Raw genomic sequence first — 20,802 nt, forward strand, 5'->3', positions numbered from 1 at the left:
TGATTCAGATCTTGACATATAATTTTATAGATATTTCCCTTAGTCATTTCAGGCTTTCAGCCGGTAAGAAATAACCCGCTGCCGTGGTATTGCCTTTAGACGGTACATATCAAAGGTACAGATTTTCGTGAAGTTTTATTTTTGAGTTTTTTCGACCTTTCAATTTTCTATGTCAATTGATAAATTAATTCAAGCTCGAGGTCATGTTTTTGATTTGTATATTTATTTATTCATAATCAATATTTCGCAATTTTCATGAATTGCATCCTCAGGATAATCTACAAATAATAAATAAATACAATTTTATTGCTTTACCACAGAAGGTTATAAAACACGCACAAAAAAGAATATAAAAAGATTCGCAAAAAACACGTAAAAACATACATTTATATTTTCTTAGAACTACAGTAGCCTCACTACCATCGTCATCAGTTAAAAATATTGCACTGTTGTTTCTGTTCATATTGCGATCTGTTTATATGTTTGGCTTTGCCAATTAAACCTCTGTAGCTTAAAGCGCTGTTGTCGACGTCCGATTTAAAATTCATTCTTTTTGTTGTTGGCACGTTGAGTATATGCAGCATTTCCATCGTGTAACGTTTGTTGTAATGTGATTCACTCTCCAACACTCTCACTCTCTCAAAGTCGGGATGGTGAGTTTTGCTTGCACAGTGGCTCACAAGTGCAGTTCTGGGTTTGTCATGTGAATCACATTACAACAAACGTTACACGATGGAAATGCTGCATATACTCAACGTGCCAACAACAAAAAGAATGAATTTTAAATCGGACGTCGACAACAGCGCTTTAAGCTACAGAGGTTTAATTGGCAAAGCCAAACATATAAACAGATCGCAATATGAACAGAAACAACAGTGCAATATTTTTAACTGATGACGATGGTAGTGAGGCTACTGTAGTTCTAAGAAAATATAAATGTATGTTTTTACGTGTTTTTTGCGAATCTTTTTATATTCTTTTTTGTGCGTGTTTTATAACCTTCTGTGGTAAAGCAATAAAATTGTATTTATTTATTATTTGTAGATTATCCTGAGGATGCAATTCATGAAAATTGCGAAATATTGATTATGAATAAATAAATATACAAATCAAAAACATGACCTCGAGCTTGAATTAATTTATCAATTGACATAGGTACAGATTTTCTTTAAAATATTCTTTCACCTTGCTTGACCCTGGCAGGGTACATTAGACTGGTTTCAACTCAAAGGAAAAAAATCAATGTCGGATTTTTTATGCGGCACCCCCCCTAAAGTGTTTAGTTTTATTAGATTTTAAGATTGCCAAAGTTTGGGCACAATCGGAATATGTTAACACGTGCCACTGGGGCTTCAAAGTTTCCATAGCAATTTGTATGGAGCTAAAGGTGAATTTTCATGAAATCGCTTTACAGACCACATTTATTATCCAATCGCTGAAACAATTTTAACGGTACATTCCTGTAGCTAAACAAGTAATACTACAAACAATTTTGAAAATCGGGTCGGATATTAATATTAGATATACATATATAGGGCCCATGGAAACTTTGAGGCCCCAGTGACACGTGTTAATATATTCCGATTGTACTCAAACCTTGGCAATCTTAAAATATAACAAAACTAAACACCTTAGGGGGTTGCTCATAATGGGGAAATAACAAAAATTCCCATAAAGCTGAATTTTGGTGGAAAGCTAAGATTTGCGATTAGAAGTAACGTCCTTAAAGTCCCATCGATCCCATGTGTGCAAACGAAGTTATTCAGGGTCAAGGGTAATTTTTTGGAGGTCTTATTCAGATTTTTGATTTTTCTAAAAAACGGTAAAACCTACCAGAAATCGACCAAGGCAAAACTTGTAGGGTTAAAAATTGTTTACAATATAAGTGCAAAATTACACACAAGAAGTAAGCCGCGTGAGAACATCATGTGACGAACAGGATAAAATAACAACGTTATGTGTTAGGTTTTCCGCAAGCTTTCAAACGATTCCCACTTTGCAGTAATCGGTTCTAATAACCGATTATAAACCGGGTTTTCAACCTGGCCTTTCGGGTCAAATAACCGGTGAACCGGATCAGCCGCCCATGAATATGATACATTTCGGCAATCAGCGCAACTGCTGTTATTTTCAACGCCGCTGTAGAAACAGATCCGAATAGTTGCGCGTGTTATTTTAACTGGCAGTTTAAAGAGCACCCCGAGAGTGATAGAACAAAGAGGAGTGTGCTACGCCGTATAAGAGCCCTCCCAGCCGAGGAGTTACCGATGTTAGACCCGTCATCAAAAACGCGAAACGCGCCTTGGGCCCACACGGAAACTCAATGGTATGGCAAACCGGGATTGAGTATTTAACAAGTGTCCTCAATGTATCGTTAGCCACGCATATTATACCAGAAGCCTGGAATGTTTCCAGGATGTCTCGCTACTAAAGCCAGCAGAGGTAAATTGTACCGGCCGATTTCCCTCTTGTCGCCAGTAGATACGATTTTAGATCCTTCCCACAATGAGAACAAGTTTGCCAGTTCCCCAAAATCAGCATGGATTCCGGAAAATGCACAGCACTACAACAGCTTTACACGCCATATCCACAGATATCAGTCGAGGACTGAGGACTGTGCAACCGATCAATTATGGTGGCTATTGACCTATCAAAGGCCGCTAAATCCAGTGTCACACATTTCACCGCCAGGACGGTTGAAATGAGGCTCCCCTGAACATATTAGTGGATAGTGCCCTGACAATTGCCGCAAGGAAAATTGCCTAATATAAATATGGACAAACCTTGTTGACCTCTTATAAAGGAATAGGTCGGTCTGTGGTAAACTATGCCGCGTCAGTGTGGTATTCAAATTTTAGCTCTGAGCAGTGGAATTATATTCAAACTTATCAGAAAGCCGACCTGAGGACTGCAAAAGGGTTTCCTCCTTATGACACCAGTGGACCCTCTTGATGGTATATTAACACCATAAGATATTGTCGAAGCAGTACCTGCTTGGGTGTTACCGCCGTGGGTGCTCGCCAACCCAGGCACGTCAGGTGAGATCTTCAGAATCTAGAGGGAGGTCCACAGGTTTAAGCGAGATCCTTCAGTTCATAGAGCCAATCAGACAGGCTTGAATAGCACTCATACTGATGCAGTTGCGCAGGCAGTACAAAGGTACAGTGTGTATGCCGTACTCGGAGACCATCCACTCCATCAATCGCAGCAGAAGAACGCCAGTAGGCAAGCAAAACGACAAACAGCCCAGTAAGGATCCGGACGATGCAGCCAAAGAAACCTTTTTGACCTCTTATAAAGCAATAAATCGGTACATCAACGCTATAAGATGTTGTCGATGCAGTACCTGCTTGGGTGTTACCGCCGTGAGTGCTCGCCCACCCATACACGTCGGGTGAGATCTTCAGGATCTAGAGAGAGAGGTCTAAAGGTATAAGACAGATTCTTTAGTTCATAGAGCCTATCAGACAGGCTTGAATAGCACTCATACTGATGTAGTTGCGCAGGCAGTACAAAGCAGTACAAAGCACTTTTAAGCACTAATGTTACCTAAAATCGTGCTACAAATGAATTATTAAAGAATTATTACAAAAAATACTTAAACGCCCAAGTGTTGTTGAATTAATTAAATTAAGAGTATTTTACAGAAACCACCAGTGGATGGCCGTGCACACGGCTGCATTAGAGTATGTGCAGATTACTCGGAACATTTTCGAAAACAAGCACAGGAAAGTGTGCAGAAAAAATATTAGAACCCTCTGCAAAAATTGTTTAGTTGGAAGGTACAGTGTGAATGGCGTACTCGGAGACCATCCATTCCATCAATCACAGCGGAAGAACGCCAGCAGGCAAAGCAAAAACGACAAACGGGCCAGTTAAGATCCGGACGATGCAGCCGCCTCAATTCATATTGGACCCGAATAGATGGCACTATATCCTAAACGTGCCAAGCATGTTGATTGGGGAGGTACGACACGCTACATTTGTTTAGCTGTCCAGCTAACCCCCCTTAACTCTTTGCTGATTTTTTATGGACGCAGCTAGTCCACGTTGAACAATTTTGGAGTCTGTGTATAGATGAACCAGAACCGTATAACTGAAATAACGAACATATTTGGGATCCTACAACAACAACGACTCAAACAAAACAAGCCGTGCGATAGGATAGTGTTTGTGGCGCCCGATTTATCAAAAGCCTTTGATATTGACACCTCCAAATAATAGTATGCTAAGTCTAAAAAGTGAGTTTTGCAGGAGAAGCTCTCAAAGTGTGGAAATTTTTTTGAACTTCAGTACTATGCTAAGTCAATATTTGTTTATAACTTCTGTTCCGATCATTACCAAAATTTGACAGAATTTAAGTTAAAGGACGTTCGACACCTCCAAATAATAGTTTGATAATTCTGAACAGTGAGTTTTGCAGGACAAGCTCTAAAAGTTTGGAAATTTCTTTGACCTTCAGTACTAAGCTAAGTAAATATTTGTTTATAACTTCTGTTCGGATTGTCCGATTATTACCAAAATTTGACAGAATTTAAGTTAAAGGACATTAAATATAAAAATGTAAAGAACTTGAAAACATGCTAATTCGACTTAGCATACTATTGTTTGGAGGCGTCGATATGTACTCCACACTGTTTGAGGACATCGAGCATATTACTTCCGGCTAAGATATTGTTAGGCATTCCACACTGTTTGAGGACATCGAACAGACTACTTTCCGCCTAAGTTTGAGACGTTGGATAATAAATTATATGTGTAGACGCCAGACGTACATAGAATTCAGGAGCAAGAAGTCCATGGTAGTTCCCCAGGGTGAGGTGATATCTGTGATATCTGAACTGTTTAACCTCTATTTCTGTTCTATTCCTCCCTCTCCAGACGGCATTGAGATTGTTGCGTAAGATCTTGGTGTCGGTTGTGTTCCTATTTAACCGATCTTTTCAGCTTTTTCCGCGCGAGGAATATGCAAATATCCGCCACTAAATCTACGCATCAGAGATGAGCACTGAATTGAATGTCATGGTCGATGGTATCAAAGTACCCCAAGATTCTTGTTGTCACATTCGACAACATATTCATGCATCCGTCTAAATTCCTATAGAGCAAGGAATGGTGACACCGTGAAAAACATCTGCAAAGCATGCTTTACTGGCCCTGTTAAATCTACTCAACTAACTCCAATAGCTTTGTGGTTACAACTCTGAAATATTCGTCCTAAATCACCCATTTGGTATATTTACTATTTTTATACCCTCCACCATAGTATGGAGGGTAACGTTTGTAACGCATTGAAATAATCATTTGCGACCCTATAAAGTATATATATTTTTGATCAGGGTAAAATTCTGAGTCGATCTATGCATGATCCTCCGTCCGTTTGTGTAATCACTCTAGCATCCACAAAAATGGAGAGAGGACGCTGAAATTTTGGGAAGATGCGTCTTTTGTTTGCAGATAGGCCAAGTTCGATGATGGGCTATATCAGTCTACGTTTTGATGTAGCCCCCATATAACGGTACCGCCCGATTTCAGGTATTTTGACGTTTATAGTCACATTTTTAAACCGAATTAGCTAGGGTTCCTAGTGATCAACAAACTTATATTCCAAAAGTTATGGGCATAGGTCTATGTTTTGGTATAGCCTCCATATAACGGTACCTCCCGATTTTTGATATTTTAAGGATTTTAGCTACAATTTTTAACCGAACTAACTGTAATTTGACATTTGAGGTTCTCAGTGGCCACGAAACTTCTTCACCAAAAATCGTTGTCATAGGTCTATGTTTTGGTATTGGCCTCATATAACGGTACCTCCCGATTTTCGGTATTTTGAGGTTGTTAGCTATCTTTTTTGACAGAAGTACCTGCAATTTGTCACAAAACTCCTCTACCAAAAATTTTCAATATGGGTCCATGTTTCGGTATAGTTCCCATATAACGGTATATCCCGACTTTCGTTGTTTTTACGGATTTTAACTAAAATTTTTAACCGAACTAGCTGTAATTTGTCATTTGAAGTTCTTAGTGGTCACAACACGTATCCACCAAAACCAAAAACAACACAGGTCCATATTTTGGTATAGTCTCCATGTAACGGTACTTCCCAATTACAGGTATTTTAAGAATTTAACTACTTAATGACCGAACTACCTGTTTCTGGACATTTGAGGTTCCCAGTGCTCACAAATCTCCACCAAAAATTGTCAACATAGGTCAATGTTTTGGTAAAACAGGTTATTTTGAGAATTTTAGCTACGAGTAAAATTTTTAACCAAACTTGCCGTAATTTACTATTTGGCGATCCTAGCGATCACAACACCTCTTTACTGAAAATTGTCAATATTTTCATCTCAAAACTTTTCCACAAAATTGTCAATTGTCAGCAGTTTAGCTACATGTGTTGACCGAATTATCTGAAATTTGACATTTAAGGTTCCCAGTGGTCACACAATTTCTCCACCAAAAATTGTCAACATAGGTCCACACTTTGATATAGCCCCCATATAAAGGTGGCGCCCGATTGAAGAAATTTGTTGATACATTTTCTGACATTACTTATCTCCCCTTAAATTTGTAGACAGGAAATAATATGTATTTTATGGTGGAGGGTATAAAAAGTACCGCCCAGCCGAACTTAACGCATTTTTACTTATTCATATTTAACTATGTGGGTCAGTCCGGCCATTAAAAATTGATATCAAACTCCAGGCCGCAATTATGGAACAGATAGAATAGACATCTATAGTTTTTTTTTTATTTTTGACGATTGTCGTAAAGTATTAAACTGGTGAAATGGAACAAAAATGATCGCAAATATAGTCCGACCGATAGTATAAACTTATTTTTTTTTTATTTCAGTCTCAACGCAAAGCTCATGGCAGGAACCTTACTTCCTTAATGCAAATACTGATGGCATATATTGGATAAATGCCAATATGACTGCAGCTAGTGTACAGAAAATTAGCGTTAGAGAAGAGTTGGTAGTTCCATATAAACTGGCTAAAATCAATTATAATGGTAAGCAAGAGGTTATGAAGATTGTGAGAATGTAGATAAATCCCATATATATTAACCATTGCAGGAACTGATGGAACGCCAACTATTGGAGCTTTTGATATTGGTGATAACAGCCTATTGGGAGCTCGTGTTAATTTTACGGATAATGAATGGTGAGAAAATAATTAAAACTTATACTTTTTATTGAGAGAAAATAATTAGGTGAGAAAATAATTAAAACTTATACGTTTTATTGATGTTATTTCCCGCCATTTTTTTAGGTATATTATAATCGACAAACGTCAAGATTTCGAAAATCCTCTTCAAAGAATATATTTCTTTCAAGTTTATATGCGAGACTCCGCTGAGAAGTTTCCCGTGGAACAAAGTATTTTTATTACACTGGAAAATATATTTGATAATGTGCCCACAATAACATATGGACCCTCACCATGCAGAGTTGAGGTAAGGATCTGCTTAAAAACGAATCATTAATCGATATTATTAACCAATATGATTATTCTAGGAACTTCGTTTTAATTATCTAACAGAATGCATCTTCACCATTTATGATCCGGATGGCATGGATCGTAACAACATTCACATTGAGGTTGAAGGAGACTCAGGGCAAAGATCTTTGTTTACCTTCGTTGAGTTTGGTGAAACAACAACCTACGAAAAACAATATAAATTAAAGTGGGCCTTACAAATATTTTTGTCTTCCTATATAAAATAATTAATAATAATTTTTTGATATTTCAGAATTTTAAAAGCACTTCATTACGAGGAGAAAGCCTTATATAATTTGGATGTAAAAGTTTATGATACCAATAACAATACGGGAGATATATTTGCAATATTGGAAATTATAGACCTTCCAAATCGTAATCCCATTTGGGTAAAGCCATTAACAACCGCTACTTTTGATGAAAAATCCGAACAGGTTGGATTATAACTTATATACATACATATGTATGCAGGTACATAATTTTTTTTATTACCACATCCTCATTTTTAGTCTTTCACCTTGAAGGCCATTGATGGTGATACTGGAATCAACAAACCAATATGTTATCGTTTGAAATTTGAAGAGGATTGTAAGTGAAAGAAGTACATTACAGTATTGTATAACATATATTTTCATATTTTCCATATCAGATTCAAATCTTATTTCTATCAACACTACATCGGGAGTGCTGTATGTCAAGCCAATTGATCGGGATGTTTTAAATCAGCAGATATTTAGTTTTTATGTAAGTATTTTTGTTTTATTAATACGAAACAATATCAATAATTCCAATCCCACGGCGCACAGTGCAAAATATAGCACTTTAGCAGAACTTTACTAATAACTTTTAAAGGAAAGGGCGTAGATTCCTAAAATGTTGTAAAAATGTTTTTTATATTTGTGGATAGTGTGGGGCTCAGATTGGGCCACATAGACCCGCGGTTTCCTGTAGCGCTGATGTAACGGCAGCTTCCGTTTTTACGTTTTACATTTATTTTTCAATTGATTTTGCTGCAAATTGGTATATTGAGTTTTCAGCGGACAGAAAATTTATGTACAAAAAATTTCAATATAGGTTCGCGTTTTTGTCTATCCCCATTGAACGGTACCGGCCGATAGGACATATTTTAAATGTTACAGACATATTTTTCAATGTATTTGGTTATATTTTGGCATTTTATGTTATTCGTAGATAGAAAACATCTGCGCGAAATATTAGCATATGACGGGTTCCCTCATATTAGGTACTTTAAAGGTTAAAGACAAAAATTGCAACCGATTTTGACGCAAATGTAAATTTTGAGATCTTAGCCAATCAAACATCTCCTCATACAAAAACTATCAACAAAGGTGGTCCACGAACACATGTAACCCCTAGATCGACAGGTATATCAAGTAGGTTCAAATAGTATTCACACCGATGCAGTTGCTAAGGCCATAAGCAAATATAGTGTGAATAAAGTCCTCGGTGTACATCCCCCATCTATCGCAGCTGAGGAGCGTCAGCTGCCACGACAAACCGGAGTAATTTTGGCTCGACTACGATCGGGATCTTGCAGTCGCCTAATTTCTTATTGGGCGGAAATCGACTACGCCGTGCAAGACATCTGCGCGGTATGCGGCATGGGCCCGCACGACACAAAACACATTTTCAACTGCCTCGCCAAACCTACTCATCTAACTCCAGTGGATCTGTGGTTACATCCCATCGAATCAGCCACTTTCCTTGAACTGGAGATAGACCCAGAGCCACATTGAACAGAAGGACGAACATACAAACATAATCATAAACACTGTTACAGCAACAACAAAGGTCCACATTTGGGTGAAGCCACACAACCCTACACATTCATTAAGGAGTAAAATGTCAACAATTTTTATACCCTCCACCATAGTATGGAGGGTATATTAAGTTTGTTATTCCGTTTGTAACGCATTGAAATACTCATTTTGCGACCGTATAAAGTATATATGTATATTCATGATCAGGGTAAAATTCTGAGTCGATCTGTGCATGTCCGTCCGTCCGTCTGTGGTAATCACTCTAGCATGCACAAAAATGGAGATAGGACGCTGAAATTTTGGGAAAATGCGTCTTTTGTTTGCAGGCAGGTCAAGTTCGATGATGGGCTATATCGGTCCACGTTTTGGTATAGCCCCCATATAACGGTACCACCCGATTTACGGTATGTTGACGTTTTTAGCTACATTTTTAGACCGATTTAGCGATAATTTGACATTTAGGGTTCTTAAGTGTCAATAAACTTATAAAACAAAACTTGTGGACATAGGTCCACGTTTCGGAATAATAACGGTACCGCCCGATTTCAGGTATTTTGACGTTTTTAACTACATTTTCAGACCGATTTAACTATAATTTGACATTTAGGGCTCTTAAGTGTCAATAAACTTATATAACAAAACGATGGACATAGGTCCATGTTTTGGAATAGCCCCCACATAACGGTACCGCCCGATTTCAGGTATTTTGACGTTTTAAGCCACTTTTCTAGACCGAATTAGCTATAATTTGACATTTTTATGGTTCTTAGTGACCAAAAAGCTTATATTCGAAAAATTATGAACTTAAGTCCATGTTTTGGTATAGGCCCCATATAACGGTACCTCCCGATTTTCGGTATTTTGAGAATTTTACTTACAATTTTTAACCGAATTAGCTGTAATTTGAACATTTGAAGTTCTTAGTGGTCACCACACCTCTCCACCAAAAATTGTCAAGAAAGCTCCATGAATGGATAAAGCCCCCATATAACGGTACTTCCCGATTTTCAGTACTTTGATGATTTTAGCTACAATTTTAAACCGAACTAGCAGTAATTTGAAATTTGAAGTTCTTAGTGGTCATAACACCTCTCCATCAAAAATTGTCAACGTAGGTCCATGTCACCAATATAACGGTACCTCCCAATTTTCGGTACTTTGAGGATTTTACTTAAAATGCTTAACCGAGCGTAGGCCCATGTTTTGGTATAGCCCCAAAACAAACCTCCCGATTTTCCGTACCTTAGCTTTATTTGTTGGCCGAACTTTTTGTAATTTCAAATTTAAGAGTCAACAAAAATTTTGCAGCAAAAATTGTTCATTTAAGTTCATATTTTCGTATAGCCCACATATAGCGGTACCTCCGAACTAGCTGTTAATGACATTTGAAGCTCCCACTGATTACAATCCACTAGAAATATTCAACATAGGTCTAAGTTTAAGTATAGCCTCCATATAACCTTATGTACCGATTTTCGGTATTTTGAGGATTTTAGCAATAATTTTTAACCGAATTAGGAGTTATTTGACATTAAAGGCTCCATCAACATACTTCCATGTTTTATTATAGCCCCTATATAACGGTGCCTCCCACTTTCTAGCCCACCAAAAATTGTTAACATATGTACATAGTTAGATATATGTAGACACCATAAATGTACATTATCTGACATTTTAACGTACCCACTTAAAGTTGGGGACAGGGATGAAAGCTAATTATTCCATTTTAGTTAGGAATATTTTATGGTGGAGGATATGAAAAGTTCGGCCCGGCCGAACTTAACGCTTTTTTAATAGTTTGTTTTCATTTGTATCTATAATGTTTATTGGTCTATTCAGCAGGTCTGTACCATTAATTTTATTAATAATGTCTTATAATAAGTTTAGGTTGGCACTGCATTACAATTTTTAACGTATATTGGTATTTGCTCCACAGCATCTAAAAATGTTGCGCTATATGTAAATCACAAACATTTTTAAGCCAAAACTATGAAAAATTGAGAGAGAATTTTTAATTTCACAAAAATCATCATTTGTTAGAAATACATTTCTTCAAAACACAGTCAACAAAGGCGTTCATTGCCGCGTTTACCCTCCACTTTAGGAAAATGCAACTAATAGTACGGTTACACTAGAGTTTTTTGCCGGGTTAACCCACTTCGAGAGGATTTATTTGACGTTTGCGCTATGGAATTGACATTTGAAATCCAAACCCACTGGGTTAATCCGGTTAAGTGTAACCGCGGTATAACGAAATTTCCCAAGCCATTTTGAAAAATCTTGAATATTTCCGAAAACTGCGCGTTTCTGCATTTGTTTTTAGATAAAATATCATAATTGTTTTGTAAAATATTAAGAAAAATAAATCATAGCATGCGGACTTGCCATTTGTCCGCGCCACTCCATTTTTTTAATGAATCGAAAATTTACAGCCAGTTTCTGTATGTCGAAAGAAGAATGTGTGCGAATAAAACACGCCCAAACTCGTGTGTGTTTTTCAAATTTGTTTTTTGTTTTGAAGCAAAAGCAAAGGTAAAATTATTTCGAAAACTAACGTTTGGGCGTGTTTCATTCGCACACATTCTGCTTTCGACATACAGAAACAGGCTGTTATTCCTTACAGCCTGTTTCTACATTCTTCTTTTGACATACAGAAACAGGCTGTTGGAAACAAAAATTTGAAACAAAAGTGCAACTTTTAAGTGCATTTTTAAGTCGTTTCGCTGAATAAATCGCCAAACTGAGTATAGGCCATTTGCAGTGGAGTGCTTAGTTAACGAATTCAACAAAAATTTAATTAATGTTATGTACTTTCAAAGTTCCACTAAACTTCCCATATTTCGCACTATGCGGCGGCCAGTTCTATGCACCGGATTGACTTGGAGGAATCTTCGACCAGGGGCCGTCTATCCCACGGCAGCGGGTTCTTTCACACCGGAACCATACAACACCCAGCGGCTGCATCCTCAGTTTTCAAATGTTTGTCACGGTGCTCTTGAATCAAATTTAAATGGAAGGCACTTACACCTGGGGAATTTTTCCGGATTCTGAAACTACAATGTTCATAGATGAGAAAAATCAAAAAACTAAAAAAATCGCCGGAGCGCTTTTTAAATAAATCGCAATTCAAGTTGACATTTTTAAGGGTTTTTTAGGTTTTCACGATTTTGCTTGGAAACCGCAAGTCCTTACGAAATGGGACTAAAGAAAATATTGTAGATATGAAAATTCTCTACAAGATTGGTTCTTATGATATCTTCGTTATTTTACCGTAATTGAGATATAGAAGCTCAAATTAGGACAATGGATTGACTGTATCGTCTCCTTATAAAACAATGTCATGACTGCAAATTCCCAACTTAAACTTATATATCTCAAAAACGGTACAACCTAGGAAAAAATTACAAAAGGAAAATTACAAAAGCCAATCTTGTAGAGAATTTTCATAGCTACAACACCTTCTTTAGTCCCATTTCGAAAGGATTTGCAGTTTTCAAGCTAAATCCTGAAGAACTATGTCAAAAAATTGAAAGTTTGATCTGAAACTCTTTATCTCAAAACTGGTAAAACCTAGGAAAATATCAATCAGCCAACCTTGTACAGAGTTTTTGCTGCTAAAACATTTCTTTAGTCCCATTTCAATTGGACTTGCGGCCTCCAAGCAAAATCGTGAAAACCTAAAAAAAACTAAAAATGTGAACTTTGATCGCGATTTATTAAAAAAACCATCCAGCGATTTTTTCTTGTTTTTGGATTTATCTCATTTATAAACATAGCTGATTCAAAATTTGCAAAAACTTGCCTGGAGTAAGCGGTTTTCATTTAAAGTTAGTTAAGGTGCACTGTGTATAACATTGTTTTGTAAGGAGGCGATACAGTCAATAACGGTAAAAACTACGAAGATATCATAAAAGTCAATCTTATAGAGAATTTTCATAGCTACAACATCTTCTTTAGTCCCATTTCAATAGGACTTGTGGTTTCCATGCAAAATCGTGCAAACCTAGGTTAGGTTAGGTTTGGGGATGTGTAGTCAATATATATATATTGACTACGCCACTCGGAGACCTTTCGGTCCATTGTGATCATCCATAAAAATAGGTTCAGAATTACCTGAAAAGACAAGAGAAGAGAAAAGAGAGAAAAATAAAGAAAAGAGGGTGTGGTTTGGAAAGTAGTAATAAATGAATTATTAAAAAGAAAAAATGAAGATATAATAAAGTAAGAGAGGGTGGTTTATTTGGTGATGGTAGAAAAAACTGTCAGAGAAGTAGTTACGCTTATGGGTCGCGCCGTCCCAGCCAATTCAAATTTTTGATGATGTTGTTTATGATTGTTGGTTCCATGTTTGAGTAGAAGGTTAAGCTTGGAGGAAAACATATTCCTGTTAATCTATATCGCTTTCGAGTTAACATCGGGCAACGACATAAAATATGCTCAATCGTCTCCGTTTCCTCCTCATCTTCACAGAGCCTGCAATAGTCCACGCCATCATCCTGCCATTTGCCGATAAAAGCTCGGATGTTGCAATGGCCGGTAATGACTCCCGTCAATACCCTGATTTCTGACTTACTCAAACTTAAAAGTGAAGTTGTTCTCTTTGTTGAAAGAGTCGGCCAAATGGCCCTTGACACGTTGCACCTTGGTTCATTATGCCATAGTTCCTTGGCTTGTTCTTCAAAGAACGTCTCCACCTTCCGAAAAACGTGACATATGGGTGGTTTGATAGAATCAGTGATAGCTTGACTTGTTGATTGAGATCCATGTCTTGCCAGTTCATCTGCCTTCTCGTTTCCCACAATGTCACAGTGTCCCGGTACCCAGCAGAGTCGGACAGCGTTAGTGAGGTTCGCCAAAGCAGTTCTACACTCAAGAACGGCCTCAGACTTGATATTGGGGGATTTGATGGCTTTAAGAGCCGGCTGACTATCAACGAAGATAGTCACCGGTTCAAAGATTTCAGCATCCAGACTTTTTATCAACTCTGCGGTCATTTTGATCGCGAAGATTTCTGCTTGGAAAACACTACAGTCGCTGTTCAACCTATATGAGTATTCGAGGCAAAGCTTTTCGCAGTAGACGCCAGCTCCGGTACCTTCTTCTAGAAAGCCAGACCGTCCAGAGGAGGGTTACTACGGATCCAGTCATCTCTACTAGGGATAACGACCTCAAAATCATCAAATCTATGGATTGGTGATAAGTAGTCGCTGAATTTCCCCTGCCGATTCAAGCTAAGGTTTGGCCCTAGCTCCCGAAGAATGCATGCATGACCATAGGTGCTGTCACACCAACGATTCAATTCATGTAGCCTTAGAGCACTACGTGCTGCTTGACCTTTGATGCTAAGTCTCGTGGGCAAGAAGTTTAGCATCGCATTCAGAGCTGTTTGTGGTGTACTTCTAAAAGCTCCAGTTATCAGGATCGAGGCTGCCCTTTGCACCTTGTCTATGTTGCCAGAGTTCGATTTATGTCGAAGCGCATGCCACCAGACAAGACATCCATAGGATAGGATGGGTCTCACAACAGTATTATACAACCAGTGTATAATAGCTGGATTTAATCCCCAACTTTTCCCAATCGAATTCTTACATGAATAGAGTGCGATCATACCTCTCTTCGTCCGTTCCTCGACGTTCCTTTTCGATCTCAATTGAGAATCCAGGATTGTACCTAGGTATTTGGCCTCAGGAGATAGATGTAACTGCACTCCATCCAATGTTGGTGGCATGAAATCGCCGAGCTTACGCTTTCTGGTGAACAGTACCAGTTCTGTTTTCGTTGGGTTTACACCAAGCCCATTTGTGGTGGCCCAACGGGACAGCTTTGATAAGGCACCTTGCATAAGCTCCGAAATTGTGGACAAGAATTGGCCAGTTATTAGTAAAACCACATCATCCGCGTATGCGACAACCTTGATGCCCTGATTGTCGAATTCCGCCAAAATATTGTTTATCACAAGTAGCCACAGCAGCGGTGAGAGTACACCTCCCTGGGGAGTACCTTTAGTTACTGTCTTCCTTGTTGTCAACTCCCCAATGCTGGAATTAATGATCTTGCTCTCCAGCATTGTCTTTATCCAGCAGATCAGGGATCCGGGATGTTGACCGCTCTAAGCGAGAGATGAATGGATTCAAGTTTTACGTTGTTAAGGGCTCCTTCCATATCCAGGAAAGCCGCCGAGGTAAAATTTGAATTCTCCATATTTCTCTCAATGAAACCCACGACCTCATGAAGAGCAGTTTCGACAGATTTACCTTTCATGCAGGCATGCTGCGAGTTGCTCAGCGAGGCAGTGTCTACAAAGCTCCTAATCTCCAGATCGATCAGTCGTTCGAGTGTCTTGAGGAGAAAGGAGGATAGGCTAATAGGTCTGTAGTATTTCGGTGCAGAGTGACTTGGGGATGTAAGTTACCTTTACCTCTTTCCACAGATCTGGTACGCAGGAAAGAAACAAACAGGCCCTAAAGATCTCCTCCAGAATTTGGTATATCTGCGGTGGGGCAAAATGAAGCATCGCAGGAATTACTCCATCTGGACCAGGTGACTTATAGGGTTTGAATGTACTTACTTCCCATTTTATTTTGTTTCTGCTTACAACCTTATCAATGAGGCTCTCGTCCACTGACTCTTGGACTTGGAAGTTGTTACATTCAATGTGAAGGTTACTGGCGTTCGTGCAGTCAGGGAAGTGGGTCTCAGCTAGAAGGGTTAGTGTCTCAAGACCTGAGTCTGTCCACGTGTCGTCCGGTTTTTTGACACTACCAATGGATTTGGGGTCCTTCGAGAGTATCTTACGGAATCTGGCAGCGTCGCACAGAGGGGAAATTTGTGTTAAAATTTGATCAAAAGCCCTAGAAAGCTCATTTATAGTCCGATTGATATAAAATTTTGCACAAAGAATATCATCTGTACAAGGATTAATCCTATAGAAAATAATGGAAATCGGTCCAGATTTGGATGCAGCTTCCATATATATTCGCATCTGATATGAGATAAAAATGCAACCACTGAAATTTGACACATGCAACCTGAACTAGTCTAAAAAACATTGAGCCAATTTTCCAACAAGTCGGTACAGATGTATATATAGTCCCATATACATATATTTCATTCCAAATTTTATTTTTTGAAACTTACTTAAATAATTTTTTTTCTCAATTCACATGAGAAAAGCCGTGAATGTTTCTGAATAATGCAAACATATTTGATAGGTGTTGGTTTAGTCTGATAAATAAGATCCCCAGTTATAAGGCGGAGCAAAATTTAGTGTGAGTAAACCTTGCAATTCCATATAAAAATATTTCATATTTTAGTTGAGAAAAATTAGATTTTTTCGGAATGGCGCAAATATGCGCAATTTTTTATGATTGAATCTGATATTTAAGACTCAAGCACATAAAACATTAGAAGAAACTATGGTCGGGAAACGACGGGGAAATATACTTTTTCACTATTAAAATTGTAGTAATCTTAAAAATTATCATAAAAAATTTTCATAAAGAGGATATGTATCACCACTATTAAAGAGCAAAGATGTAAAATCAATCTGAAAATTTTAAATGCTAATCTTGTTCGGAGACTGTACAAAAACAATAAATCTTGAAAAATATAAATTTTCGCGAAAATAATGTCATTTTAATGTTCACCTAATTTCTTAGTTTTCGAAAATTTACTTTTTGTTTTCAGTATGGCTGAGTTCAATCGACTGCTGCATTGGATTGGTTAATCTTACAAAGTCAAGAATGGTTATAGCAAATGTAGAAAAGAGTCTGGTTGCCGTTTATCAACATTTTTTCATAAAAAACCGATTTTCATATTTTGAGTTTTGAGCAACTTCAGGCCTATGTTTCCCCTCTGTGCGTCGTTTACCCCTTCTACAGACTCACAGAAACAAACCCATGACTTCTTTTTGGCGCGCTTGATTTCACTCTTGTATTTGTTGAAACTCGCTTTATATGATTCCCAGTCACTGTCAAGTTTCGTTGAGTGCGCCCTGTTGTACAGCTTTTTGGTGTTTTTCCGCAGTTCGCCAAGATCCTTGTTCCACCACACCGGTTGGGATTTCTTCCCGGGATAAGTTAAGCTCAGCAACTGTTTCTATTCCGGAGAGTGTCAGTTGATGGTTCGTCAGATCAGTGAACCTGCCCCAGTCCGTCCTTCTCGGGTTCCTATAAGGATTTTGGCGGACTCCGTCGAAAGAGATTTCAAAGTATATCCTCATATGATCCGAAAAGGAGCATTTGTTGGATACCCTCCACTTCTTGACGACAGAATCATCTAAATTTGACAGGGTTAGATCAATGACCTCCTCCCTGTCTCTAATTTTAAAGGTAGGGTCGTTTCCTTTATTACATATTCTTAGATTGTAAGATAATATAAAATTGAAAATCGACTCACCTCTAGTGTTTGTATCTTTGCTGCCCCAGTGAAAATGGTGGGCGTTGGCGTCACATCCAAGGATTACGTTACAAACGCCCAGGTTCTCCTTTAGCAGCCTGTGTACCCCCTGATTTGGTGGATCAAGGTCCTCATATGGCATGTAGATTGAGGACAGGAGAGTGGCCTTCTCTCTACCGTTCTCCAGTCGCACCGTGCACATGTCTCCATTACTAAACCAAAAAAACCCTTAAAAATCTGAACATGAATCGCGATTTATTTAAAAAGCATTCCGGCATTTTTTAATTTTTTTGATTTTTCTCATCTATGAACATTGTAGTTTCAGAATCCGCAAAAACTTTCCAGGTATAAGCACCTTCCATTTAAATATGATTCAAGAGCACTGTGTTGTATTTGTACGTATTTCTGTGTTGGGAGCAGCATATCCGGAATGCCTTATCCGCATCCTCTTGTTCCGGTAGAACTTTACGACTACTTTTTATTGGTCGCTAACTTACCGAAAAATATCGTTAATTACCGAATTTATAAGCATTTGAATTTTACCGATTTGTGTAGGTAACTAAAAAAATGAGATAGAGAATCAATAAACTGGACTCGTCCATGCCAGGGACTATGTTGCTGCATGTTGAGTGAACACAGCCCCCAGCGAGTCGTCGTCGTGATCATCATAATACGCGACTGCCCCGCAGTTCCCCAACAGCAGCCGCATACGCAGCACTTAACATCAGCCGTTGTTGTTCCAATCCCTTAAAATTCATCCTTTTTGCAATTTAATTGCTATAGATTCCAAGGTAAAGTCGAAGAAATAGTGGACTTCATGAGTCGGATGAATATCAGGGTCGCGGTGGTGCTAGAAACCAATCTCAACAACAACTGCAGCTTACAGCATTGTGATGGTTACAACCTACTCAGTAAGGATCGCACCAGAAGTGGAGGGGGGATTTATTAGTTTACCTGTTGCACCAGTCTGTTCAATACATACCTATCTCGCTCGAGCATGGCTCTAATGGCCAGAACATGGAATGTATGGGGGTAGCAGTCAGGTGTGGAACTGCCGAGGAAGAGTTGCTGAACGTTTACATCCCGCCGATAAATAGCTCTACTCAAGGTTATGGATGGTCATAACCGTCTGGTCTTGGGGGACTTTAATGATCATTGTGAGTTGAGGCATTCGATCCTCGGAAACGACCGGAGGGGTATAGTGCTGGCTGAGCAAATTGATAGCTTTACGTTTTGCACTGTCAATCAGGTCGCCCCTACCAGAATTAGTGGAGAGTGTCACAGTTCACCAGATATAACCATCACCTGTCACCAAGGCCCTATTCCACGAAACAACTTATCAACTTTTCATTTTGCACTTTGACAATTCTCAAATTTTGGCGTTCCACAGAACCCTTATTTTCGAAAAGTGATAAGTTGCTAATTATAAAGCGAGTTTGCTTAGTTTTCAAAAAATGTAGCTCTATTTTTCATTTCTGTTCCACAAACGTTATTTCTGCTAAGTGAAAAGTTGTAACGGCAAAGTGTATTTTGCTAAGATTTTGCAAAAAAATGTGCTCTTTCGTTCCACAGAAAACTCTGCATTTTGATTTTGCAGATCAAATTTTAATAAGTTTGCCTTAAATTTGCGAGGTAAACGTTCTCTTTGCCAATGTACATTGTTAAAGCAAGAAAAGTTTTATACACGTTGCGACGGGAGATTTTGTTCGGAAATAGTGAAAACACGGCTATGACAAGAAATTGTAAGGATTTTTCCGAACTTCCACCCTCCGAACCACCTCTTCTGAATCAACCATCCTACTTCGAACTTCCACCCTGCGAACAACCCCATTCCGAACTTCCACCCTGCGAACAACCTCACAAATCGATGTTTCTTGATTTTACACTTAGACTAAACTCTATTTGGAGACTATTTTTATTATACCCTCCACCATATGGAGGGTATAATTAAATTTGTCATTCCGTTTATAACACATCGAAATATTCGTCGGAGACTCTATAAAGTATATATATTATTGATCAGCATAAAATTCTATGTCGATTTGACCATGTCCGTCTGTCCGTCCGTCCGTCCGTCCGTCAGTCCGTCCGTCTGTCTGTCTGTTGAAATCAAGATACAGCTCGCAATTTTAAAGATAGAGAGTCAAAATTTGGTACAGAAGTTTTTATTACCTGCAGGATGGTTGGTATTGAAAATGGGATATATCGGTCCACGTTTTGATATAGCCCCCATAGAACGGTACCTCCCGATTTTCGGTATTTTTAAGGTTTTAGCTTCATTATCCTACCAAAATGGCTGAAATTTGGTACGTAGTCTTCTTTAGGGGTATAAAACTTTCCTCCAGAATTTTGTCGGTATCGGTCCACACCTTCATATAGCCCCCATAGAATTGTACCTCCCGATTTTCGGTATTTTTAAGGTTTTAGCTTCTTTATCCTATCAAAATGGCTGAAATTTGGTACGTAGTCTTCTTTAGGGGTATAAAACTTTGCCCCAGAATTTTGTCGGTATCGGTCCACACCTTCATATAGCCCCCATAGAACGGTACCTCCCGATTTTCGGTATTTTGAAGGTTTTAGATTCATTATCACACCTAAATGGCTGAAATTTGGTACTTAGTCTACGTTGGTGGTATAAAACTTTCCCCCAGAACTTTACCGGTATCGGTCCATGCCTTCATATATAGCCCCCATAGAACGGTACCTCCCGATTTTCGGTATTTTGAACGTTGTGGTCTCAATATTCCACCGAAATGGCTGAAATTTGGTACGTAGTCTTCTTTAGGGGTATTAAACTTTCCCCCAGAATTTTGTCGGTATCGGTCCACACCTTCATATAGCCCCCATAGAACGGTACCTCCCGATTTTCGGTATTTTTAAGGTTTTAGCTTCATTATCCTACCAAAATGGCTGAAATTTGGTACGTAGTCTTCTTTAGGGGTACAAAACTTTCCTCAAGAATTTTGTCGGTATCGGTCCACATCTTCATATAGCCCCCATAGAACGGTACCTCCCGATTTTCGGTATTTTTAAGGTTTTAGCTTCATTATCCTACCAAAATGGCTGAAATTTGGTACATAGTCTTCTTTAGGGGTTTAAAACTTTTCTCCAGAATT

General features: G+C 38.5%; 1 protein-coding gene across 2 annotated transcripts in view; it reads left to right on the forward strand.

The window, feature by feature from the left end:
• The window catches only part of LOC141403646 (cadherin-AgCad1-like), a 99,993-nt gene that overhangs the window by 697 nt on the left and 78,494 nt on the right, over positions 1 to 20,802 (forward strand). For both annotated transcript variants that reach the window (XM_073986385.1, XM_073986392.1), the window contains exons 2-8: positions 6,862 to 7,020; positions 7,085 to 7,172; positions 7,281 to 7,464; positions 7,526 to 7,695; positions 7,762 to 7,942; positions 8,018 to 8,096; positions 8,158 to 8,252. In XM_073986385.1, coding sequence (XP_073842486.1) covers positions 6,862 to 7,020; positions 7,085 to 7,172; positions 7,281 to 7,464; positions 7,526 to 7,695; positions 7,762 to 7,942; positions 8,018 to 8,096; positions 8,158 to 8,252 — 956 coding nt within the window. The remainder of the gene's footprint in view (positions 1 to 6,861; positions 7,021 to 7,084; positions 7,173 to 7,280; positions 7,465 to 7,525; positions 7,696 to 7,761; positions 7,943 to 8,017; positions 8,097 to 8,157; positions 8,253 to 20,802) is intronic.

The sequence above is a fragment of the Musca autumnalis genome, unplaced genomic scaffold (assembly GCF_047663935.1).
Source record: "Musca autumnalis isolate F117 unplaced genomic scaffold, ASM4766393v1 scaffold_1, whole genome shotgun sequence".
Taxonomy (NCBI): domain Eukaryota; kingdom Metazoa; phylum Arthropoda; class Insecta; order Diptera; family Muscidae; genus Musca; species Musca autumnalis.